Source organism: Notothenia rossii, assembly GCF_949606895.1.
Source record: "Notothenia rossii genome assembly, chromosome: 3".
NCBI lineage: Eukaryota > Metazoa > Chordata > Actinopteri > Perciformes > Nototheniidae > Notothenia > Notothenia rossii.
Window position 1 is genome coordinate 76,497,739 of NC_136901.1, and position 27,103 is coordinate 76,524,841.

General features: G+C 39.8%; 2 protein-coding genes across 3 annotated transcripts in view; one reads left to right on the forward strand and one right to left on the reverse strand.

Annotated features, from left to right (window-relative positions):
• The window catches only part of dock2 (dedicator of cytokinesis 2), a 101,700-nt gene extending 91,402 nt beyond the window's left edge, over positions 1-10,298 (reverse strand). Inside the window, exons 1-15 of the mRNA XM_079672754.1 lie at positions 10,077-10,298; positions 8,125-8,208; positions 7,964-8,004; positions 7,704-7,759; positions 7,516-7,612; positions 7,285-7,433; positions 6,889-7,024; positions 6,164-6,321; positions 4,282-4,363; positions 3,881-4,016; positions 3,179-3,254; positions 2,956-3,032; positions 938-1,188; positions 459-557; positions 155-227 (exon numbers count right to left, since the gene is read on the reverse strand). Of these exons, the coding sequence (XP_079528880.1) occupies positions 155-227; positions 459-557; positions 938-1,188; positions 2,956-3,032; positions 3,179-3,254; positions 3,881-4,016; positions 4,282-4,363; positions 6,164-6,321; positions 6,889-7,024; positions 7,285-7,433; positions 7,516-7,612; positions 7,704-7,759; positions 7,964-8,004; positions 8,125-8,208; positions 10,077-10,119 (1,558 nt within the window). The 5' untranslated portion in view covers positions 10,120-10,298. The remainder of the gene's footprint in view (positions 1-154; positions 228-458; positions 558-937; positions 1,189-2,955; positions 3,033-3,178; positions 3,255-3,880; positions 4,017-4,281; positions 4,364-6,163; positions 6,322-6,888; positions 7,025-7,284; positions 7,434-7,515; positions 7,613-7,703; positions 7,760-7,963; positions 8,005-8,124; positions 8,209-10,076) is intronic.
• Positions 10,299-13,121: 2,823 nt separating this feature from the next.
• hrh2a (histamine receptor H2a) lies at positions 13,122-24,776 on the forward strand. 2 transcript variants are annotated; one of them, XR_013806366.1, is made up of 5 exons: positions 13,122-13,219; positions 19,614-21,206; positions 21,358-21,529; positions 22,144-22,321; positions 23,172-24,776. XR_013806366.1 is itself a non-coding variant. In XM_079670917.1 (4 exons), the coding sequence occupies exons 2-4, from the start codon at positions 20,201-20,203 to the stop codon at positions 22,151-22,153; spliced, it is 1,188 nt and encodes a 395-aa protein (XP_079527043.1). In that variant the 5' UTR covers positions 13,122-13,219; positions 19,614-20,200; the 3' UTR covers positions 22,154-24,776. The 2 variants fall into 2 exon arrangements, 1 of the variants encoding a protein (XP_079527043.1); XM_079670917.1 differs by having other exon boundaries at positions 22,144-24,776.
• The last annotated feature ends 2,327 nt before the right edge of the window (positions 24,777-27,103 follow it).

Genomic DNA, 27,103 nt, shown 5'->3' on the forward strand with positions numbered 1-27,103 from the left:
GAGGTGGAGGTGGAATAAAAAGCAGCGATTTGTATAATCAAGTGTGCGTAATGATGGCTTGGGCCATTTTCCAAATTGCTCCCAATCATTCGGTGTTTGCAGTGCCCCATAATGCTCAGGGGAGCAGTGGAGAGGCGGAGAGGCCAATACTCACACTCCTGGGAAGAGCGGTGTCTGAACATGAAGCGTAAATGAATCCTGTGCATTTCTTCCAGGGGAACAGCCACCTGGAGGACACATTATTATAGGAAATATATAAGAACATATTTTCAAACTTTACAGGTTTATTTTCTTGGTAGTTATGTTTGAAATGGATAATGCAAAAGCTACATAAACATCAGACACCTTCAAGAAAACAAAAATAAGTTTCTATAGAAAAAAGTAAAATTCTACCACAAACTTTATTTTAATTGTTAGCGCTGCAACTCCCTCTCACACACACACAAACACACACACACCTTAATTGTCTCCATCCAGCGGGGCTGTTTGACTTGGTAGTAGATGACAGATCTGTACTCACTGACCACCTTATCCCCTGCGCCCAAACAGATGGAGTTCTGGGAAAGAGGGAGAGAGAGAAAAAATTTTGTGTCATATTGAGATGAAGGATTTTATGTTTGTGACTTTGTGTGCATATGTGCGTGTGTGATTTTCATCCATGTGTGCCTAAAAATGGATTTTCATTCTGGGATAAAGCCACGTTTGTGTCCCTGACTATGAGGGGGTGAATAAGCCCCTGATCAGTGCCGTGTTTGCTCAGTGGCCGAAACCAACTCAATCTCTTAAACACTACACATAAGGTACACAGACACACACACTCTTACCTGCAGACTCCACCTCAAATCCCAGACACACAAATCAATGTGTGTTTACACTAATCCCTTTTCTCTTTAAATATGCGCGTGTGTCCGCAGCCTCATCTCTTCGTGCTGCTCACCTGTATGACCTTGCCCTCCTCATCGCAGACCCACATGATGACCTCCACGTTTTTCTGTGTCGTCTTGTTGTATTTGTCGAAGTCGCCGCCCTGTAAGGTGAGGTAGATGTCGTTGCGCACGTCTCCCGGCATAATGATCTCCGGGAAGCCCAGCTTGCGGGCCACCACGGTGCTGCGGTCCACCAGGTGAGGGTATTCCTTCCGGATCTGAACTATGTCCCCGACCAGAGTCTTCAAAGTCACCCACAGACCTGGAGGGAGACGGGGGAGAGAAAGAGGCTTTGGATTCATATTCTACCCATGTACATTCCTCAGGTTCATAAGTAAAAAACTGGATGTTTGCAACGGGACGATTCTTTTATTCCCTTTTCTTAAGCAGTGTTGACTTTCCTTAAAAATACATATTAATGATAAGCCCCTTTAGATCATCAGAAGATTCTTGTGTCTGTTAAGAAAGATGACACAAGTCTAAAGTGTAATAATAATAACTAAGCAATACATTATTTGTAAAGAAGCAACATTTCCTTGTGGAATTTTAAGATAATAATAATACGCTTATTTAGTATAGCACCTTTCAGAAATACAATTCATAGGGTGCTTCACAACAAAATTAGGAAAAAAGAACAAGACCACAGAAACATGAATACAATAAAAACATGTTTAAGGTTAGATGTCCATCATTATCAAAAAAAGGATATCATATCAACTGGACAGTATTGATTGACTCCTTGGTAACTACTGAAGATGTTATGTTCATTACTGTTCAGTGCCACAAGGAATATAAACATATTCTCCTGTAATACTTTAATAGGGAACAAAGTTGAGCACCCAAAACAGCTTATAGGAAAACACTCGGCTATAAGTTTGTAATTCAATGCCACTTAATACAGAACTTTGTGGAACCGAATATCAGAAGATTTATGAAGAAATTGCTGCCACTTCAGTTGATTCTAAAAATAAGGGATCCAGAGAGTTTTTATTTTGCTCTGCCGGTAAGTAAAATCGAATTAAAGCCAAAGAAATGAAAAAGGAATTTCAAGGCCCTCTACTATTAAATCTTAATTCATGAAAACATTTTAAGAGGTTTTCAGCATCCCTAAAACACTTAAGCTTGACAGATGAACATAAAGTGAGATCCACTTTGTAAAATCTAAGTGTTTATATACGAGGAGCATAATGTTAAAGTGTCTCAAGGTGATGTGCGGATGTGAAAATGTCTTCTGTTGTTACAGACTAGACTAATCAATAACACTATAAAACCTCTGTCTCCTGTTTGTCAAAGGGGTGTAAAAGAAGGGGGGGGAGGAATGTTGTCCTAAAGAATATGGGCTCTCAAATCTTTCAGAGAAATGATGGGAAAAAGCATGGGAAAGGATGAGCCATTTCACCATAGTTCATGGACTGTGTCACAAACCCACATGTTCAAGGCTAACAGCGTACCTACAGGGATTACTCTTGATATGTGTGTCAGTGTGTGCTGTGGCAGAAAAATGAGTGAGAGGAAGGAGAGATTAGGAGTGAGTAATGGAAAGAACAGACATCGGCCGGCCTCAGGTGCTCCTTCCATATCTGCTCGTCCTTTCCTATCTAGGTTACACCCAGGGCTTTCAGGAGCGTGAGGAAAAATAAAGCTGAGTGATATGACACTGTAGTCCGACATGCAGGCTACGTCTATGAGGTGCCACCCATAGAGGCTGTCACAGTCTGCCATATACATTGGGCAGTGGGCAGCGAGACTAAACCTTGTGAGGGAGAAAAAAAGGGTAAGTAATATGAAAACATCGGCTCGAGGGCTCATGCTATCCATCAGGATAATGTCCTCCGTTCTCACCCACAGAGCAGAGAGAAGAGGTGAGGATCTGATGAGACATGGCCATTTTGTCTCACCACAATTGGCTGCAGCGTACACAGTCCAGTGGGAACCTTTAGAGCATACAGGGCCACTTACTTTGCCAGAAAAATCCCCTGGCTTTCAAACATGGATTCAGAGAGAGAAGCTGGTAAATGAAGAAGCGTACCTTGCCCGCCACTGTCTCCTCGTGACGCTGTCACTTTGTTCAGCAAGGAGTGTAGAAAGTCATTCTCAGCAACTACCCTGGAGCCAAACAAAACACACTTTAAAACCCATAGAAATTGTTTAATATAAAAGTCTCACAAATTCTGAAACCTTCACACGAAAAATGCAATATTGCTTTGAATTACATGGAGTGTTTGATAGTAAAAGAGGGAAATACAACATACGGGAAGAATGGGATAAAGTACTGCTTCTCTTCATCGCATTCAATCTTCCCTTTGATGATATCACTGATGTCCATCACTGCCAAGAACAAAAAAACAAGTGTGACAGTGATGACAAAGAAAACTAAACAATTATAAAGAGTAGTTCCTGATGCTGTATTCACATCAGTCAACAATGTTAGACATGTGAACATCTTGCATATAAATCGTTATCACACACTAGTCAAAACAGACCAGACTGGAGCTAGTGGGACCAATAATAGCCTGAGGGGCTGGCCATGAACATCAACATTTTAGTTGTGTTAGTGCTAAAAAGTACTGTGGCTGTATTAGTGAGCTTCCATGTTTAAGGATACAAACAAAAAACGTCTTATTTCTCTATGTAGCTTTTAAAAAAGGGGTTGGCTTATTTAGGGCCAATGCAGTAGCCAGTGTTTCCGCCAGACCAGGGCTGAGAAGGCGTCTTTTTTTGGGCTCGAGTTCAGGGCGTTCCGAGCTGAATAAGGCCGTCAAATGACGGCAAGACGCCCCCCTGGCGGAAACACTGGCAGTAGCATTTCAAATGGTTGGGCTTATTAAAAGATAATGTACCTGAAGGATTCTTAGAGTTTTGAATTTGTATCTTAATGGTTGATTGCCCTCATTATAAAACATTTAGAAACAACTTTGACAAAAACTAAACAGCACTGGCTGATCTTATAGTACCTGCCACCCCAAAGGGCCGCCTCAGGCCTTGGGTGCACTTCTTGTTTAAAGTCTCTTTTAGGTCCATCCTGCCCACTCTCACTATCTGACAGATCAGATAAATCTTCTCTCTGCACAGGTCCTTGTTTCCCAAGTCCTGGTGGAGAGAAAGAGAGACAGGAAAGCAGAGAGAACAAAAAGCAAAGTAAGAAGTGCACGATGAATGTGATAATAACCGATACAAGGATGAATAGATAGAGGAGAGAAGAGTTTGGGGGGAAAGGGTAAGTGGGAAAGAGGGGGGGGAAGGAAATGAAAAACAATGCAATCTTCTTAGAAGGAATAACCCCATTCATTCTTATTAAGTACATTGTATTTTGATGTAAAGAACAGTGAGACAGTGCCCTCCTGTGGTCACTTACTGTAAAGACAACCTTCAGGTTGTTCAGCATGTCAATCTCCTTCGGGAATCCTTTGCTGCCCCAGCGAACTAAGTAGTTCTCACTGCAAAAACATGACAAGAACTGTTGTTAGTGTTCTGCAAAGCTATAACTCACATTAGTTTAACATACAGCGAGACATAGTATCAACAATTACCATTTTAATAAATATAATCAACAAGAATTTCTAAGAAAATTACATCTATAGTGCGTTATGCAGGCATTCACTGCGAAATATAATGCATTCATAATGTTCCATGTCTATACTGGCAAACACACAATGCTTCCTGAAGTACTATATTAACAGTCATAAAGTATTAAATATGTTAATTATAAGTGTCTTATTGATGTTCTTGACTAGCTCTAGAGATTATTAAAAGAATCTGTGCTAAGAAGTATTACTAATACAAGAAAATGATTAGCATGTAAGTCGTCATTACTCATCTATGAATGCATTGCACTTACTAACACCACTACTCAAACCAACGAATCAGGCTGGTGCACATTGTCACATGGGCTTTACCATATGCATAGTATATTTACTGATGGGAAACTACATTCATTCTGAAATGCTAAAGCTAAAATGTTCCCTGACAGGCATGTGGATCCATTAATGTTACCCAGTGCAGCTGAATAACAATTAAAACCTGTTCTAAAAATACATCCCATAATTCCCAAAAGCATTTTCCTGTCATGCGAGCACCAGCCACTGACAGTAAAGAAAAATAGACAGCAAGACAGACACATGGGTTCAGCAGGGTGGATCAAAGCAGAAAAAAAGTCTCCCATCATAAAATCCAATATTTAGCATTTCTGCCGGAGAGAGGCAGACATATAAAAAAAAGTTGAGGGAGTTGGTAGAACAAAAATAAAAAGCAAAACATAAAGCAGTATTCACACAAGTATAACAAGAACACAAACAGAAAAAAAGAAACCAGAATAAAGTAAGCGAAGATTTAACAGTGAAAGATATATGTTGAGAAAAACATGATCGATCATGCTCTATCTTAATACTTGCAGCTGCAGTGGCTGAGACCTAGATATACCCAGTATGACAGTGAGTGACAGGGCTTAGCATCAACCCTGTCAGCCACCACACAGCACTGCCAGTCAGTGACAGCTGCCCTATAATTTGCGTTTTTTGTATTCTTCTTTTTGCATCCCCTTGTTGTAATTAAGTGGGGTTCAAAAAGGGAGCAGAGAAGGACAAAAGCAGAGAAAGAGAGATATATATATACAGCTGCGGGAGGCTGTGGCTCAGTGGGATGGTGCGCTGAACTTCGAATCAGGGGATAGCAAGTTTGAGTCCCACCGCTGTCAGCTTGGCGTTGTGACCCTGCAGGAGAGAGACTTCACTCCAAATTGCCCCTGTGGGGATTGCCCACTGAACTCGTGACATGTAATGTAAGGAAAGAATGTATGGTAACAAATAAATCCAGTCAGTGAATGGGTATGAGAGGATTATAGCGTTGGCTAAATCTACTTCACGAAGTTAAAGCTAAATCCTGTCAATACGTGCCTTTACGAAGACATCTTTTAAAAAAAAACAACGATAGCTATTCATAGTCATGCACCTTGTTTTCTATCTCAAAGTGACACAAAGCTACACGACAAAATCGAATCAACTGCATGGCAGTGGGATGAATTAAATCTGCCAGACTTTAACATTAACATCATTTTAATTTGAAGGCTAAACCCAGACATTTACATTTGCATATGAATCTGGGGCTTCAAATATGCGTTTAAAAAAATACATTCAAGAGAATAACAGTGAAAAGAAAAACAGCAGCATGTAAAAGAAGACTTTTTAAAGCTCACTGTAGGAGGGAAGGGACTAAAGCCAAGAAAGAAGGAAAAGTGACACCTGATAATGGCTTGTTTGACAGGGTCGTATAGGGACATGAAGAGCTCCGAGTCCTCTCCAATGCGACAGACAAAGTTCCTGACAAACACGTAGAGGCTGTGGGTGGGGGACGACTGGATCCGTGCGGAGATCCCGCTGTGGTCCGTCTGGATGTTGGACTGCAGGGGAGGACATTAGTTAAAGGAGGTTAACTTGGGACAAAATGTCTGTCGAAAGCCTTTACTGCAAACTACTTAATTCTGCGATATACCAACTGCAGCATGAAGATTATGGGTTTGTAAAGGAGAATCAAATCATGAGAAAGAATATCATTATGGAATACATTCTCCTTTTACTAATTAATCAATGTTCAAATGTAGCACAGGATTTACAGAGCTGCAGTGAAGTCAAGACAATTTGAAATGGAAAAGCTTGGCTCGCAGACATGATTGTTAAGTGAAATATATTATCTTCCATTTTCATGCAGATTAAGTTTAATTTAGCTACTTTCTTATCATAAAAACAAAGTAAATGACAAAACTGTGATTCCAGCTTTATCTAGTTGATGACAACTTTTTCCCATGAACAGTTTCCCATTGAAAATCCCATGGATACCTCTGGGAAGTATAGTGCAGTGAAACGATAGCAATATATCAAAGAAGTCCCTTGAAACTTTGTGTGATTTCATCATGGGGTTCTGTTTTATCTGCTCCCCACTGCCCTGCCTTCTCATCTTTCGTCCTTACCTGCTCCTCTTTGATGCGCTCATTGATCTTGGCTGTAGCCTCCTCGTGGGCCCGAAAAAGACTGATGACGTTTGCCCGTTCGGGGTCCAAGATGTTCCCATCGTCGTCTCTCACCACTTGGTCCAGCTCCAGGATCCTGTAGTGGGAAGAAGGAGATACCGCTCGGGTGAGGATTGGGGAGATGGATGGAAAGTGTACAAAGGACTGAAAAAAGGCAACAAGTGAGGGATTGGAGGAAGGAGGGATAAGGAGGAAATAACGATAAGGGGAGAAGAGTCTGAAAAGTTCTGTTACAAAAAATGTGGAAAGGTAAGGGAGGACAACAGAATGGTTTACAAAAATTGGCTCAAACATTGACCAATCCAAACAAGCTATTTTGTTTTGGACCAGACATACTTGTTGCCATAGTCAATCTTCGAGGTGACTTTTTGCTTGAGCTCCTTGAATTCGTCACTAGGCAGAGTGCCAGACAGGAGCTGGGAACGCCACTCCATAAGCTCACACATCAGCCCCTGGACCTGCTTCACACGCGTCCGCTTGTTGGCCTGGATAGGTAGATATATGTTGTTACTCACAGATATACACACGTTCACATAAAATAAGTGTTTTTCTATGTTGTTTGTTTACCACGAAGAGCTGCTTCCATATGCTTCCCCACTCCCTCAAAGTGGTGGTCACCTCTTTCACCAAGGGCATCTCTGCAGACAGCACAACCTCCTCTCCTCTGTAGGCAGACATACAGCACACAAAATATGACAAAATATTCAAAGAACATCATTTTCGGAGTCAGATGAAGACTTCTTAAGTTCACTCACCCTCGTTTTTCAACGACAACCTCCCTAAGATGGACAAAACTGGCAGGGAACACTCCCTGCAAAGGAACAAGTAATAAGCGAGATATGAACAGAAATGAGAGCAGCTCTCACCTTTCCTTTTCACAAAACTAGAACAAATATCTCTCAGTTGAATAAAGCTAGTTGAAGGAAATGCATAATGTGTTATTATGACCTTTCTGATCAAATCAATGTGATGCACAGTCTGGTGTGAATACAGGTTAATGTGTGTGAGCTCTTACCCACACGACTTTGTTCCTGACCAGGTGGCCTCTGTACCATCCTGAAAGAAAAACTCAATATCAGTTTTCTGCCATACTGTGATCTTTGTTGCATAATATGATTTTCTATGCTATGATGCATTGCATACCGCGCAATATTTAATATATTTATTTATTCTTACCATCACAGACCTCCTGGATTTGGACCGCATCTCCTACCTCAAGGGAAAGCTGCTTTTCTCCTTTGCCGAAAAAATTCCACTTTACTAAAAATGAAAGGGTTACAGTCTGATAAGGGGCATATATGATAGTTCATTGTTTAATAGCACTATTATTCAAAACAAACTTCATAAACAAACAAATACTAGCTGGGCAGGGTTAATATGTTGCTATCATGTTATGAATGTTAGCTAAAGTAAGCTAGCCCGATTGGTGAAGTGCAGCAGTTCTTGAGAAACGAGTCGACGGCAAAAAAGTTGTCCTGTGTGATAAGGGCTAAAGCAAACACCTAACGCTTTTTTGTCAATGAAGAAAAACTACTCATAGCTTAATATGATATGGCCTAGCCCTAGATAAACAAAAGTTGAAAAAGGCTAGCCTAGCTCAGGTCAACCGCTCCAAAGCGCAGCACGGATCACCTGTCAAACCACCAAAACAGCAACCAATGAGCAACAGAGCCGTATGTTTATTCACGCCTACATTATTATTATTGACAACGGCTCTTCATCTCTCCCTTTTTCATTAACTCTTCAGTCACTGCACCAACAAAGGATTTACAGTCAGGTCAATTAAGAGAAAATAAAATAAAAATTGCAAGGCAGCATTATTTATAAGGAACATCTCAACCACAGAGTCAATGCAAGGGGCTTTCATATACTGTACAAGAACAAACCCATTGAAATTATGTTTTTAATGTTTTAAATAATGAGCAATAAATAACAAAAGTAAAAACATAAAAAATAAAATAACATTCAAATAGACAATGTCCAAAAAGGTCTACTAAAATACTATCTGACAAGACCACAAATTGTAGACATTGTGTGTGTCTGCACCACTTTGGTCTCTCTTAATGATTAGACACTTAACCAGTTACGCAGAAATGACTGCTATCACCATTTATTTGATTGTTGACTGTAATACATTGAAATGCATACTTTTTGGAAAATTAAGACACATGTTTATATAATTTCAAGATTATGCGTTCTTTACAGTATTTAGATTTAAGGCTTAGAACTAAAAAACAAAAGCTTCAGACTTTCTTCCTCCACTTCCTGTGTTGTAGTCTGTAGTGTGTACAGTCCAGGAATATGTTATTCTCTATAAAGAAGGTCCACAACACTTTAATCAGTAATCTTATTGGTAAAAAGTACAAATGACCTATATAAATTCACTACCCTCTTCTCTGTCAATCTTCAAGCAGTAGAACAACTTCCCTTACCTTTTATACAATGCAAATTAAATCTCGTATATATTTCAAGCAACTGATTAATCAAGGCATTGTGTGCAACAAGGCAGTGAAGCTCAGCCATAACAATCTGTATTAGAATTCATAAATCTGTATTCCTGTGTGTCTGCATCGCATATCTAACGGCAACACATGCTGATCAGCTCGACCATATTCAACCCACACAGCAGATAACTACAGATTGTACTGAGATGTTATGCTTTAACTGTCTACGATTTGTTCCTGAAGCAAAAATCAATCTTTCCAAAACTTAAAATAGTTATTTTCCAAAAAATATGCAAAGCATAATGTGAAATGCATGAAGATTGCCTACTCACTGCCACTTATTTATGCATTAGTTAAAGAGAGATGCATTTCTTGATTTTATTCCCCACATAGTCTTAACTCTTACGAGTTAAGTTGTATTGAAGTTTAAAGGTGAATATGAATTTAGGATTTGTTTTATTTTGGGGGATATACTTGTAATGTGTATATCCTAAAGTTATGTGTGTCCACTAGCACCTGCTCACATCCTGTTAAGCAGGAAGTGAAAGGCATATATTTTACTCTCATTCTTATTGATAGCATAGATGGTTACAATCACACCTAACGGATAGACACTGTACCAACATGTAAGTGCTTGAACGCACACACACAAAGACACCCAAACGTTAACACAAACCAACTTACCTACACCGTACCGCTCTGTTGTGGTCCTCGTCCAAGGAGCCATGACTACATGTAGCCCTTTGCCTACTTCCTTTTAGCACTACTTCTTTTTAGTTTGCAAAGTCTTTTTTTGGATTCGCTTCCAATTTCTCTCTCAGCCTCTGTATTTGGAGGGTGTCTACTAAACTTCTCACTTCTGTATTTTTGTAACTCTAAATTAAAACAACAAGCCCATCCCCCTTTGTGTCTCTTCCTCTTCTGTCTCTCCTCTCTTCCTGCCTTCAGACCGTTGAGGGGAAGTGGTTGAGTGTAACAAGGTGGAGTCCTATAGACCCACAGGCCTGCGCCGTGTGTCAAGTCTCCATTTTGTTCATTTTGACTAAGTGGAATACTTTATCTGTGTTATAAGTGAAAATAAAACATCAATAGCCAGTGTCTTCTGTTAGAGATGGGATGAGAAGGGATATGTATAGTATGCAAAATTACCTACTATGTCAAAACTTTATCTAAACATTTTCTTTTTGCAATTCTTAAGTAATGCAATCTTAACACAATATGCACTCGACAGGACACAGTGTGTGAAGTCAGTAGACTGTCGATGACTTCAGTCAATAGTCTGCCAGCTCACACTGTGTGCCCTCACCACATCTTTGATCATCATCCTTTAAATGTTTAAATAACAACTGACAACAAGCATCCATAATAGATGGGACCTTTTCGAAAATCATAGACCACTCTCTAGTATTATTGTGAATACAATCTTAAAGCTTCAAGTAGAAAATAACAGGAACATCATCATATTTTATTTAACAGTGGAGAAGATAGTAACATTGAAATGCTCTATCTCTAAACTACAAGTCAGCATGACGGTCCAAAGAAAGTACTTTTTTTTCTGTGAGTGCGTCCCTGTTTTGTTTATCTCATGCACACTCATAAGACAGGGAAGAAAAAGATGGCCAACAAATCAACATGGATTTAAATTAGTTGAATATAAACGGTTGTTTATCAGCTGGCAAAATAAATTGAATATATGAATTACAATTTTTGTTTCTGTTGACAGAGTTTAGTCAGCTTGTTTGATACGTTAAAAAGTTTTAATTAAAGAATATTTTGGATAAGAGAGTTTTTTCTCTGCGTATTCATTTATATGGCTGAATATGTCTCGCCCTTCTGCCTGCGGCTAACAGACTAACAAATGACTGATTTCCTGAAGAATTATGTAATTATTTTGCTTATCCTAAAGAGGGTGGTAGAGTTCTAAATCATTTGTTATTTTTCATTTTATTGCCTTGGTATTAATTCATCTTATCAGATCAAGATATGGGATATTACAAACACACTGTTGACCTAGACTTAGATATGTGACTTCACTTCCCGTTAATAAAGATTTATACAAAGCTAATGGAATTTGAGGTATCAATGCCAACTGCCACAATATCAGTTTAAATATACTTATCATTTCCTTACACAGCCTTGTATGGGAAGTCTGGAGGCCCAACAACATCAAAGCAAAGTAACACCCAACTGTGGTGTTGATTAAAAAAATACATCACATACATAGCCAATGTTTTATGACACCATCCACCTATATGAAGAAGTGTCAGTCAGGTATCCTCCACCAGCTCAGACACATCAGAGGTTGTGTTGTTATGGAAACCTGAGTGGAGATAGAGCTTGTCAACACACTAAGGATTAAAAAGTGAAAGAAAGGTGAGCTTATAACATTAACAAGTATGTAACTGTTAAGATTCGACACCTTCAAAACAAGTTATATGATTTGTGTGAAAGGAAGAGTGAGAGAAAGAAGGCATGTAGACGAACAAAGAAGGAGAAAAACAAAGAAGACATTTTTTTTAAATGATAAAGAAAGATATGTTATCGCATAGTTCTGTGTAGTGGAACAAAACTGGAGCCTTGTTACTGCGACACAAGGAGAAATAAAGGCGGAGCGTTAAGGTGAGTGGAATACAAAAGTAACCAATGCAACAGGCTGATATAACCAGAGAAGAGACAACCATTCTATAAATGAAGGAACAGAAACAGAGAGAGGAATCAATAAAAGGTACAAAAAGAGACATAGAAAGATTTGATTCAGCACCAGCTATGAACAAGACCACGGGAACTGAGACAGCTCCATAGACAGACGGAGATGAGAGAGATAAGGAAAAGGTGGGAAACATCACATAAAAGTCATGAAAAGAGATGTGATAATAAATTATGAATGTTAGTCTGCAGCCCAGAAGATGAATAGACATTGGAAATGATAGATAAGCCACACGGGGGGCCAAAGCACATGAAAAATAGATACAAAGGCTGAGTAAAAGGCTGCACCAGAAATAGAGAGATTGATTTAGAAATGTTTGTGACCTATCGGGTCCTTGACATCACGCTACTGCAACTGGTGCCAGTTCTCATAGATTTGCCCTAAAGCCATCTATCAATGAAGCATTAAAGCAACCCTATATTATTTAACAGTTTGAAGTTTAGAGAGAAGTGGTATTTTCTGAGACAAATAAAGAATTAAAGCCCAAAACAGATGGGGTAGTGGTGGTCTAATGGATAGTGAGGTGGGCTGAAGATGGAACACCACCACTTGTGTGCCCTTGAGTAAGGCACATAGCCCTTAGTTACTCCAGGGAGAATGTCCCTGTAATTGCTCATTGTAAGTCGTTTTGGATAAAAGCTAATGTAATTGATGCATGAATACCATGATGTCTTCTTGTGTCTCTTCCCATTACAAACTGGAGAGACAAACTGGACTAAAAAGCTGGCCAATCCATTCAGGCTGAATTCAACAGGTGCTTGGATTATTCAGGTAATAGAGCCAGGTCTCCAGTTTGCAGTTGCTTTATCACATCAACTGGCACGCATGTTCGAAGGCATGATAAGAGAATAGAAGAGCTATTAAAAAGATTTCAAAAGCAAATTACCCTAAAGAGATAAAGAAGAATAATAGATGGAGCCGCAGAGAGAGTGAAAGAGAAAGAGAGAGTGTGTGAGTCTCTGGTGCTCCCTCGCTTCTCTCCCTCCTCTATTTCCCACACACACTCACACACACTTATTACACACAGACTTGACTAGCGAGACTGTGGCTCTCTCGTCTCTCAGGGAGCAGAGCACAGTAGCGAGGGCAGTCTTCTCAGAAACAGAAAAGCAGCTTGGAGGTGAGTTGATCAATTCCTACTTTATTGTTGTTGAACATTGTTTTATATTTCATCAAATGTGAAGGACTTGTGTGTGAAGGACTTGTGTGTGAAAACAACGCGTGTGCAGGTGTGTGGTGTAAGTCTGTATTGATCTGCTGGTTTGCATTTTACATGTCAAACAAGAATAATGAATGCACTAAATGTATCAAATATTTGAGAAACCACTTAATTTCTTCACTTAATTACCAGCACACTGAAATAAATGATGTTTAATTCTATCACTTGACTTTCATATTTCTCAGTGTTAATGTTCACGCAAAAACTGAAGAGGAAGTTCAAAATAAAATAAAGAATGAACGAGATGAAAATAGAGAAGCAGATTGTGTGTGGTTATTGGCATCCAACGTCTGTCTTGAACAGACTCACTACATTGGTTCGTGCTCTGAATGTTTGTCAGCTCAGTTGCAGTTTCCTTTGCCTTTGTCATTTTGTTATAGATTACATTTGAATGCAAGTGGATGTTGAGAGTTAAACTGAGGCAATCCTGGTTTGAGCATGTGAACTATGCACAATGACAAATATACAAAGGGGTCATTTAATCAGTACTTCAAATGAGGAAGTAAGATTATGCTACGTGCGGTGTGTGTGTGTGTGTGTGTGTGTGTGTGTGTGTGTGTGTGTGTGTGTGTGTGTGTGTGTGTGTGTGTGTGTGTGTGTGTGTGTGTGTGTGTGTGTGTGTGTGTGTGTGTGTGTGTGTGTGTGTGTGTGTTCTTATACTTGTTGCTGCTGCATGACATACTTTGAAGTTCTACATTTGAGCTTCATATTTCCAGTTTCATATTCTCAAACCAATACAGTGTGAATTTCCATATTAAAAGAAATGCATAAAACAGATAGATCATTTTACTGTAGATGTGAACTAAAAAGAAAGAAAGATAGTAAGAAAGAACATATTCTGACCCAAAATTTGAAGAAGAGCTGATTCTTACATTGTCCTTGCTCATTTCCTTGTATGTAAGCACAATGGATGGATCAGTATTGCAAATGAACAGATATGAATGTTCATAATGATAGGACCTCTCTGAATGGCTCACAGACTGAATATAGTAATAATATTCCCTATCTATTGGAATAATGGGAAAATCTGATGAAAATGGAATATAATTAACTTCCAAGGAATGTCATCTAATTGTGCTGTCCTCTATTTAAAGAAGTCATTCAAAGGATCCCTGAAAATATTTGTTGTGATGGTTTTTCCTGCGTTGCACTCCAGGGAGATGACTGAAAAAAATCTCCAAGTACTGTGACATCCGTATTGGAAGACTTTTATGTTGATGAATCATGAATTTTTCTAGTTAGTGCTATTTATTTTATATGTTCATAACTAATGTGATTCACCTTATGTTCCTTCTTTTGCTTTGCCTGCTGCTGAAGTCAGTAAAAAATTAGCTGACACTTCAATAAGCTGACATTTGATATTTAAAACAAGAAAGTCTTTAATGAACTATGTTGAGTCTCTATTATGAATAGCAGCTTCTATTTAGTAAAAATTGTTGCAGATTATGACTTATAGAGATCAAATTTGGAGGGAGGGTTAACCGAAGAGGACAAGGAAGTCAAGTGCAATGCGGGTATCAGCTGAAGCCGCCCACAGGGGAGAGAGGGGATGTGGTTTAGTGTCAAGACTGGGTCAGGGGGACAAAGGCAGCCATTAAGTTCACTGCTTAGATGCTAGTAGAAAATGGCGCTTTAAGATATAACAAGTTGATGCTGGACCTGTGAGAGTTTGTGTTTTTCTACAATAATGTCGAAATGTTTATTGCAAGTTGAAGCATTGTATACGGTAGCTGTAATGTAGTCATAACAGAGGTGCAGGACAACTCTGACTTTGAATGCAATCCATCATCCCATGTGACCTGAACTCGTTAGCAATGCATGCTGTTAGTATCTATGCATATTTCATGCGTCTGCCCCCCACCCCCTGTGTGTCTACCTGTCTGCCCTCACGTCTGTTGCGTGCCATGTTCCTCTTTCACGCTTCATCAAGATTCCGCAGCGTCCCTCCACTGGTCAGGATACACACCGGTTACCAGGCAACACACAATCCCAGACCACTTCCTCTCTCTCTCTCTGGGTGTCTCTGTCAAGGACAAACACAAAGACAGACCCAGACACACGTTCAGAGAAATACAGACAGTGATAGATTTGTTTGCACACGCAGAGGAAGTGAGTGAGCCAAATATTTTTGCTCAATTGAATTGTATAAGGATAAATGAAGGCTTCAGATGTTTAATTGCATTATGTTGCTCTGACGGGTGCTGAATGCAGGGGAGAAAGTTGCTTTCGACATCTGAGTCTTCACAAGTTAATGAATGGATTAATGTACCTATTAGCAGTCTTACTTAAGGAAATCATATTCAATTCCTTGCTTTTTAAAATGTAGAATACTTCTAAAACCTTTTGACCACTTTGCTTTTCAACCAACCACCAAAAATATCATGTTATAAGAAATGTATCGTGTCACGCAACCCTGCTGAGACCACGCTCTCCACATGTCAGCAGCCTTGCAGAGAAGAGGCAAGGAGTTTGGTTCAGTGAGTCATCTTAAGACACTGCCATGACTCCTACCAACATTAGGTGGCAGACACGCTGTGATGGAGTTTTAATGATGTGAATGAATTACAAGTTATTTCCTGTATGTGCAATTAGTCTGGAGCAACAGCATTAAAAAAGTTAATTTCTTACCCTGCTAATGATTCAGAGCTTATAACAATATTGGATGTAAGAGGTGCATAACTAATCAGTGTACTGATTGCGTAAACAAATTCAAACACGTCTGTGCATTCCTGGCAAAACATTTGATTACTTTAGTTAATAATTAGCTTGAAAAAGAGCAGATTTTCCTTATGTTTATTTCTAAAAAAGACACATCTGGCTGGTAAGAAAAAATGTCACAGATTGAGCACTTGGTATTTGGAGAATGCCGCAAATCAGAAAGCGAGTCCCAGCTGAGAAGTAAATAACCTCATTACTCATCTCCGAGCTCAGATCGTGTCTGGTAAAGAGCCCCTGTTCCAACTTCTTCTCTGCCTGCCTTTCATCTCAATACCCAAATTGGGCTCTTTTCACCAGACCACTTACTGAGTAATGGCAGGTCTTGATGGGGCAGGATGAAGCCTATCCGGCTCATCTGCATCGTTTTTGTGCTGGAAGAGAGGAGAAGGGGAGAGAAAGCGATTAAGGATCTCGTTCAAGTTAATCACTTAAAATGTATATCTGTTACGTCCACTAACTGTTGGGTATTTCACAAAGATCGACCTGTCCCAGGATGATCCCTCAAAGCATTGTCCTCAAGACCAAAAACACAGCTGCAACATTTTGTCATTTCTTGAAAACAAGAAACGGCATTCTCCTGCAGAAAACCTTTTAAAGTAGAGCAGCCTTTACATCCTGTGGAAAACACAGCACTCAGCAGTCATTACAAACCATTACAGTCCTGAAAACCCATTATTAAGATGTATGTTATGTGTTAGTATTAGTGTGTGCATGTACGCCTACATGCGAGTGTGTGTGCATGTGTGTCTGCAAAGATATAAACAGATGTGGTAACACTCACTGTCCTTTTCCATTAGGGATAACTAACGAGAAGTTTTTGAAAGAAAACAGATGTCAGTAATAAAGTAGCACACTGTCTAAATGAACAATGCTTTATTTTCTATATAAGGGTATTATACTTCAACATTAAGGTGAATGACTTCCACTGTGACTTTTTACTGAAACCATAGTCTGCACAGCCTGACAGTGATTTGATAAAGTGAAAATGCATGTAAGAAACTTTCATTTTCCCCCAGTATTAATTAAGAATCAAAATCTTGTGCTTACATGTGATTCTTGATAAGTGAGTGGGCAGGATTGTATATTAATATGGTTTTATTAAAACACAAATGTTTATGCAAAAATAAACAGGAAACGATTATAGCTGCACTCACACACATGCACTGTTACATGGGAAAAATAAGTAATGCATTTGACTGAGGGCAGACAACCAGAAGGCCTGAGTGAATACACGTCTTATACATTATGTCCCAGGGTTGAGACGAGGTTATTCAGAAACTTCAAGTGACTGCAATACATGTCCATATGTGGACATTCCTCAGAGGCCATTGTTGGAGCGAATCCAAAAAGCAATTCTGTGAGCTTCTGTGTGTGCTTTTGTTAGACAAAGCAGGACAGTGATTGACAGATGTTGTTGATTAAAAAGGTTGAAATATTTGGTCTCAGCCAGTCAGTCTGTGGCTCTGTCAGATATAGCGCAGGAGATGTCATGTGCATTTGAGAGCAGCACTTGATACATTAGGAGCCGTGTTATCAGTGTTGGCTCTGGATGAAGTTCAAAGCCGCCAGTCTGTGACAGAAATGTGTCCATGGAACAAAGAAGTGAAGATTAGAAGAGTTCAACGATTAGAGATGGGGTTCTGGTTTTATGCAGCCCAAAATGTAATTAAAACCTTTCTTTCTGTGTTTTTTTCCCCATTATATAGTCTAATGCTCTTTATTTTCGTCTTCATTTGAAGCCAGCAATTCCACCTCTCTGTTTTGGTCTCTCTCTCTTTGAGGTGATAAGTGAACGGCTCTGCTCTAAGTCTGGCAAATGTCCCAGTATCCATTACAGTGTTAGAAAATAGACGAGCAAACATTACCCACCACCCGCTGACGCAAAACCCATGTACTACACACTACACACACACTCAAGTAGTCACCCTCATCCCGCCAGGCACACATTAAAAACTCTTGTCCCCATTTAATAAATGACTGAGTATGTTTGCAAAGGACAAATAACACTCTCTTTGCAAGGTCTAAGTTAGAAAGAAAATTCTTTTTTTTGTCAAAGGTACATGAGAAGTATTTGCCTAACAAAATAGCAGTAATTATGTTTACATTTCATTGCATTAAAAACATATGAATGGCCATTATTTGGCCACTGCATATACTTTAATCACATCATTACATTTGCTCTGATCATTTGACAGAGCTGCTCTCATCAGTCAGTGCAAACCTTCAAGACATTTCTGCAGCAACATCAGATCTGATAACATTGAAATCACAGCCAGACTTTGCATTATCTGAGCTGCAGCAGAATGCTACTGTTTACACAGAGTTGCACATATTGGCCTTAGCTAAACAAACTACTGTGTTGGTTCATGGTTTTGTTAGAGATAGATTGGAATTCCCATGAGCTGCACTTCTAAAATGGCAGCTTTACTTTTGGTGGCAGTGAAACAACTGAACGTGAACATAATACCATAACATTTGACAGTGATATGTCTCTTTTGTTAAAGCACAGGGTCCTTATAATGATACATAATAATAATTGTCTCAGAATTAACTGTTAATAGGACACAGCATATTGAATCCCTTACTCATCAAACAGTGCATGCAATGCTTGAGGCTTACATTTTGAATTAGAAATAAACGTACTAAAATCAGCCATCTTTTTTGTGTGTGTGCTTATATTTCTGCCCTTTTAAGGACCAATTTCAGTATTAAAGTAGTGTGTTTCTGCACAGTGGAAATATTTTTGGCCAGTTGCCACTACTTTAACAGACTGTGAGAAGTTTAGAATAGTTGTTTAAATTAAGTTAATGTTGGGATAAGATGTTTAGTATTGATGGTTAGGGTTGGTTAGGTTGTGTATGGGAACTGTCGGACTTTTACAAAAAAACAACGTTTCCTGGTGCTACAAATTAAGCCTGAGTTGTCAGTTCACTGATAGGCCAAAGTTAGATAGTCTTTCTTAGTCTGGAGATACATCTTTTAAATTAATCACAGATGTTTGGAAACATATCTGAAAATGAAAAAATTGTTTAGACACAAAAATGTAGAGTTTAAACAGATGTTTATGTAGACACTGCAGGACAGTCTTCATTGGCTACTTATTCATTATTTTTGTATCACCTCCTATAAACTAGTGCCAACTCAGTGACTTGTGTGATTTATATGACTTTTGTTTTGTAGTTGAGTTATCATTATTTTCCTTTCTCATGAAAGTTCCTGTCTGTATCCAAAAATACTTTAAATACTTTGCATTGGTGTGTTCCAACGCTTACCATATTAATCCATAGATGGGAAAAAGAGCTCAGAGGACATGATAGCACATGGATGTAATCCTGGCCCGAAAAAAAACATGCACTGATAAAATACACTGTCCAAATATTTAGTGAAAAGAGTAATGTTTCCGTAATTGGTTTGGTTATGGTGGTTGTACTTGAATAGTTGTGCAAATTAGGGTTGAATAATCTATCAGAGGGAATGTAATAAATCAACTATATGTAAATCATTCATTTGTATATAAGCAGGGCTGTGCAACATCCTGTGCTGATTAATAACTGTATTTATCATCTCTGTCCGCTAGGTGTCAGTACAGCCAAAGAAGACGGTGATGAAGCCAAGGTGATGCCATGGACCAACAAGAATCAGCCACACAGACAGAAAGCTATTCAACAGCCATCAAAGGCATTAAACCAGCAAGGCATTCTGCAGATTTGGAACTTTCAATCAGTTGCAGCATTTTTCAAGAGATCAAAGTTGTTTAAAGAACTTCTAGCAAGACTTTTTAGGGATATTGTACCAAGTGTGAATGGGGTTACTGGTGTGGTTGAGTCACAGGAAAGTTACAAATATATATTTTAAGCTCAGCAAGAACAGCAAACAGTCAAGTAAATGCACAGCTAAGGCAAAGGACATTTTGGGACACGGAGGGATTACATTGGACCATGGAAACATTGAGGTTAGACTGCATGCGCCTTAATAAATGGAAGCACCTAAAACAGCCTGTGCAGGTGTTTAATGTGACGACATTAATTGGAGACTAAGGCTGATAATGTAAATGTCACAACCTCTTTTGAAGCGTATAACTAACAAACAAAAAAAGTGGCAATGGTTCACATAAAGCTCCAGCGGTGACGTCATCAGATTGTCTCCAGTGAAGCACCAGCGATAATGTTGTCACAAGTGGTGCTGGGTGTCACCCTGACCCTCCTCATCATCCTGACGGTCGGTGGTAATGTGCTGGTGTGCGTGGCGGTCTGCGCCTCCCGACGCCTCCGCTGCCTCACAAACTGCTTCATCGTGTCGCTGGCTGTGACAGACTTGCTGCTCGGCCTCTTGGTGCTCCCCTTCTCCGCACTCCACCAGCTCACCAACGACTGGCCGCTCGGCCCCATCTTCTGCAACTTCTACATCTCCATGGATGTGATGCTGTGCACCGCCTCCATCCTCACCCTCCTGGCCATCAGTGTGGACCGCTACCTGGCAGTGACCATGCCTCTGAGATACACCTCACTGGTGTTGCCATGGAGAGTTGCTTTGGCCATGGCCGGTGTTTGGACAGTGTCTGTGGCTGTGTCCTTCTTGCCGATCCAAATGGGGTGGAACACTGTTAATGGCACGGTGCAGAACCAAGGGCCTTGGGCTCCAGAAAGAAAATGTCGTTTTGAGCTGAACAGGCCCTACGTGCTGACTGACTCTCTTCTCACCTTCTACCTGCCTCTGGTGGCTATGTGCTGGACCTACCTCCGAATACTTCGCATTGCTCGGGCACAGGCCAAACGCATCATCAGTGCCCGACCCACCTGTATCACGAGCTACAACTGCGGCAACAATCCTTCCACCACTACCACTGTGGTCTCCAGTGTATCAGCGGTGGCTCTGCGGGAGCACAAAGCCACGGTGACCCTGGCCGCAGTGATAGGGGCTTTTGTGGTGTGCTGGCTGCCATATTTCATCCTGTTCACAGTGTTGGGCCTAAAGGAGCACCCGGACCCAAGCACAGTAGCAGCATTTCCAATTGTGTTGTGGCTGGGTTATGCCAACTCAGCCCTCAACCCTATCCTGTATGGAGCCCTCAACAGGGACTTCAGGTCAGCATACAACCATCTACTGAGATGTAGATGCCCCACCTACATTGGGTGGAGGAGCCGGCAGGCGTCTCCCACTTTAACAGCAGGTAAAGCATAAGAAATGTTTTAGTTTGCCTATCGAATCTACACTTTAAAGTTCTTCAGTTTAACAGTCGTTGGGTGGATGTAAATTCCTGAAGACACATAGAATCCATTATATGTTCTCAATTTTTAGTATTCCTTTCTTTCTCCTCTCAGCCAGAGAACATCTTACAGAGGTGACACTGCTGTGCGACCACAACCCAACCACCTGCAGGGCCAGTCTAACAGAGCCCAGCTTAATGCTTCAAGAAATGAACAGTGGGACAGCCACAGCTACTATTCAACTTACAAATGGCACTGCAGCCACAGATGTCAATGGGAATGAAAGGTACATTATTATTATTTAGCTTGGGGCTGGGCTACATGGACAAAATCTGGTATCCTGATATAGGCTATTACATATCTCAAGTATAGCACTTTGTCTGGCATTTTAATAAATAGTCTAAATGAATTAACCACTAAATGATTTTTTGAATAATCCTGTTTGAATTTAATTATAAATGTAAGAAAAATGTGAACTTTAATCTTGGGATCTTCCCTCACAATATTTCACATTTCCCTTTTAGGTACCTTAAATTAGTGTTTGCTTTTGAAATTATGAATCATGATATCTTGATATATGATTTACTCACGATATGATCCCATTGAAAGACGATAAATTGTCATATTGTAATTTCGCCCATCCACAGTTCAACTACATTCATCTGACGCTTCATGACTCAAACGTAAAATGAAAAGAATCTGACATGAAGCAGTGAAATTGTAACATAAAACTCAATGACTAAAAATCAATGAAAATTGACCTGTTACACCAGGGGGGGGGAAGTACATCAAGCATGTATGTCTTAGTGTGTAATTGCACTGGTTTGTCTTACTTTCAAACACAAACAATCTGAATAAGTCACACAAACACTCCTCTAATCTTTCACTCTATGAGCGCAGGTCGTGCTGAGCCTGTGCTGGTGAGGTGTGCCGTGTTCATACTGCGGTTGCATCCAAGAGCCAGATCCATCCGCCATAAGAGGAAGAGCAACAGACAGTCAAAAAGATAGACAGAGATTTACAGCCTTTCTATTTGGAAGCCTTCAGTACTGCAGTAGAAGCTCCGGTAATTGACGACGTAAGTAAATATAGACACAGACATCTCTACAACCCCCACAGAGCAGGTCATGCCCAGAACAAATGAACTGTGACACACAGACCCTCGCAGTGTCGTCCACGCTGCAACAGGCCATATGGCATTATGCTTATTAGGCCAAGAAATATGCTTTCAGCTCAGAGGTACATTATCCAGTTTCACATCCTGCTCAAATGTCTTTGTTCGCACTTTGTGACCAGTTTCCACTAAGTGGTTTGCTCTTTGTACAGTATGTGCTGCTTTGTAAAGTGTGTACTAGTTTAACTAGAGTTAAAGCAAGTCATTTTTTTCTTCAAGATTACCAAAACATTGTAAGGCTGCCTGGTAAAAGCTGTACTCAATGTTCAATACATTGTAACTGAAACATTAACACTTTCCAAAGCAAATAGAAAGTGTAGTCTACCAGTACATGACCTTTTCTAAAAAAATTGCTTGAATGTAACTAGCATCGTGAATCATCTTTTATAGTTTGTTACTTTAACTATTTGTTTCAAACTTTCATTTACTAACAATAAAAGCTATTTTATTTATTTTTACAAATACCTGCTGGAAAAACTTTAAAATTATTGTTTCTTAAAATGTTTACAGAATATATTGCGTACAATTTTTTTAATAGGTACAAAACGTACTGTATAACCTCCTGTACCGCCCACCCTACCTCCTAAACACTACTGTTCTGCCTTGGTTTGTTTGCGAATGTTGATGCAGAAAACTGAGTAGGAGCTAATCCAAACTAACCACAGTGGTTTAGTGAATGATTCTTTCATCCCTGCATTTATCACACCCAAGGTGATTGAATCCTCTTGATTTGTGTGTCCCTTCTACCTGTCAGCAACCACTTTATCCAATTCAACGACAAAAATTGGAGGAAATTGGACCTCATGTACACCACACCTCATCAGCAGGCACACATTTCCACACACAGCCGGCCTCTACTCGTTCAGGACCGAACAAAGATGACGCCTCCGTGCATGGAGCTAAGGGAATCCTTCCACCTCAGCCAACCATCACACAGGGTGACACATGATATACTCAAACTAACTCTGGATAATGTTGAAACTCTGGAGGACCCATTGAGACCTACTGATTAACTTATTGCTCATTAATTGTATGAACTATATAATTTATGCTGACTCAAGAGTGCACTCCAGTGGAAACACAAAGTATAACAACTTTAACTTGGAAATACAAATGGGTGTTTTACAAAATCAAAAGAATGGAAGATAAATAGTTGATAAATAGACAATTATTAAACTTACCACTTCATGTCAAATGTGTTGAAATATACGACATGTGTATGTATAGCATACAAATTAATGTTACGTGTCTACTTTTGGAATACAGAATGTGTCTTTATTGTTGCTCAGTCAGTGGCATAACGCTTGCAAATGTATGTATTGTATGATATTGTAAAGGTAATTGAGGACTGGACGTTATCCGTTACTCAAAAATATAAAACTGCAACCATACTGTACCAATAAAGGGCAGCTTCAATAAACAATCTAATATATGCTTCCATTTTGGAGGCAATACAGATGGACTGTAGATAAGTATGGATAGGGATTATCAAGTGGGATGATGTAGAAAACACTGTATGAGTGGTAATACGAGAACATTGGAAACAATTCATCACAGCTGTCAGCACACATTGCCTCGAATTATTGCCACATTAACATTTAACCTTCTCCATACTTCAAGCTATTTCCTTTGAGGACTGACACAGAAGTGCAAATAATATCCATCTGCATGTCAGGTAGCAGCTGTACACAAGTGATAGAAGGATTTTTACAAGCCATTAAACCACATGGAAACACTTAGTTGGTATTTATAACACCTCGGGTAGCTATTCTTTCAATTCAGCTCAACAGATTTTACTCTAACCCCTCCCTCCTGTTTGCAAGGAAATGCTCTATTTCATTTACAATTAGACTATAAACGTTAGTGAAAAAACACACAAGGTCAGGATAACACTTGTGTAAAGCACTTATACTGTTAGATTAGGTGGAAACAGCTTTGCCTTTAATTAGAGCTTTCAATTAATCTTGCATTCGGTTATTCTCATACACATACAGTACTACACTTACCTTAATCATAAAGGGAGGGAGTGGCAGCAGAAAGCAGTGTTGACATAAGGAATCAGCAGTGTACAAGGGAGAACTTGCCATTTTAAAATGCCATTTAGTAAATGTGATTAGATACATGTTTCAATGCAATTCTCCACCATTCTCCCTTTGACCCACATAAGTCTGTGTTGTACTACATAATGAAGAATGCATTTTATCACTGTACCCCTGTATTGTTTGTATGTTTGTTTGTCAGCAGGGTAAGAGGAAAAGTAGTAGCTGATTTTCATAAAAAAACATTGTGCGAGAGTGTAGCAAGGGCCAAGGAAGAACCAATTAAATGTATCTATTTAATAAAGAATCTATAATAATAACTATGAATATGTTACATTTGTGCAGATGTTGATAGTATGAGATAAGGCCTTGACTATGGTCTCCACTCTCTAAGATCCCTTGTGCCATCATGTTTTTATCACTATATTACAAATACCTATCACGCTACCAGACAACAAATTGTAGCGTCACCCAAATGCTGTATACTTATATATCTATTACCCATATCAGAAACATACCATTATGTCCTTTCTCAGGCTTTTGTTAATTTGACCATATCAGGATGCATCGTTACAGCACGGCTCAGCATAGAACGCAAACAATAATTCATAACAGAGGGACAAAGACTGTTATTTTTGAAGATACCCACTTGCCTTGGCTGTAGATGTACAGACTGTTGAAGCCTCTTATAAGACATGGCTGATTGTTACAATGCATTTTTGCAAAGAATAAGTACTAGATCTCGTCCCAATTTCTTACAGTGAAGCAGCGCAAGAAGGGACTTTTGAGGAGGAATGATTACCCACTCTTTCCATGTACTGAGTATTTTATTAACATCATAACAACATTGTATCATTTAACTGCCCTTTAAAGGGCCTTTTCAAACATCTGACTCAGAGAAGAAGAAAATGACAAACAGATGCAGTAAATATTTCTTAGTTGGGTTTTTCATGGTTAGGAAGCAAGGTATGTAAATAACTCACAGAGTTGGTCTTATCTGCACTCCGTCCTCTCTAACTGAAAGACATTTATTATGCTTTTATCTCCTTGAGTCCCTCTATTCCTTCATAAACATGATGTGTCCCCTGGTAATTCTGGTCACTTGCTACCCATCTCCATCTCTTGACCATTGACAGCTCAAAGTACATGAAAACCATTCATCATTGCTTCCTTAACATCAGATTAATGTGGGGGAAAACAAAACATATGGACTCTCTTTCTCTCATTCTGTCACTATAATGTACACACACACACACACACACACGCACACACGCCCACACACACCAATACAGTACACACAGCCGGCTAGCTTTGTATAAGCTATCAATCATAGATATTGTCATTATTCAACTCTGTCATCGACAAGCCCCTCTACTCTTTCTCTCCAGTCTGACTCGCTCCCTTCTTCCTTTCCTCTATTCCATCTCTCCTTCTCTCTCACAGACATACACACACACACACACACACACACACACACACACACACACACACACACACGGACACACACACACACACACAAGAAAGGGAATCATGAATCATAAATCTTATGAATGCCATCTAAAGACTGCTCAGTGCTATGAAAAAGAGAGATGATTGATAGATGTGAGGGGCTGAGGCAAAAGCAAAGAAGATGGCCAGAAGGTTGTAACCAGCAACACTGAGGTCAGAAACTGCAGTTCAAGGGTCAAACGTATCGGGGAGGCACAATATGGCCAAGAAGGAAGAAAAAAACTGGTGGGGGGGGGGGGGGGAGAGGAGGGAGTAAATGGTTGAAGGGGAAGGGAGAGAGGAGGGAGGAGGAGGGTGTAGGGGGATGCTGCCACAGTGAGGCTAAAGCCATAACTCATCTTTTATTAAAAATAATGAAAAAAACTTAATGAGTTAATAATATCATGGAGAAAGAGATAGGGAGTGAGACAGAGATGAGGATGGAGGATGGGACGGGAGGATGGAGGAAAGGAAGGAAGAGAAGAAAGGAAATTAGGATAAAGAAAGTGAGGTGGGGATAGAAAACAGAAGAGGGTCAAAGTGTGCTTATTCCAGTTTTCAAAGTTCACACAAGATCCATTACAGCAGCAGGGACAATCATAGCGATCTCCCTCTTTCTGCCGACCTAAATCCCAAAGCCTGCCTGGTAATTAAAGGCACTTAACAACCAATTAACGGTGATGAGCTAAATTAGCAGGATATTGTCTCCTTTGACTAGGCTACTGCATTATCAGTGTATTGAAACAGCGTTGAACAAACCTCAGTGGCCCGTGTTTGCATGTAGGCAAATGACGGATTAATTACTATTAAAACATCAGCATCGTAATGAGCTTGGAAACAATTAGAGAGGTCGTTAGCATGCGGAGAACGGCTGAGAACAGAGGAAGGGGGGAGAGAGCACAAAACGAGAGAGAAATCTTCATTGGGATGCAATACTGATTAAATGGACGTACGGTTGCACTCATCGCCCAATATCCACGGACCTATTAAATACATGACATCATCATTTGTCTTTTCTACCATCAAGCTACTTTTCTCCTGCCATTATCTTTCCCTCTTCTTCTCCGGCTTCCCCAACTCTCTGCCTGCGTGTTGCCGCTCATAAAAAGCCTTTTTCTTGCTCTTTTTCTCCTTTCTCTACTTTTTCACTCGCATTTCT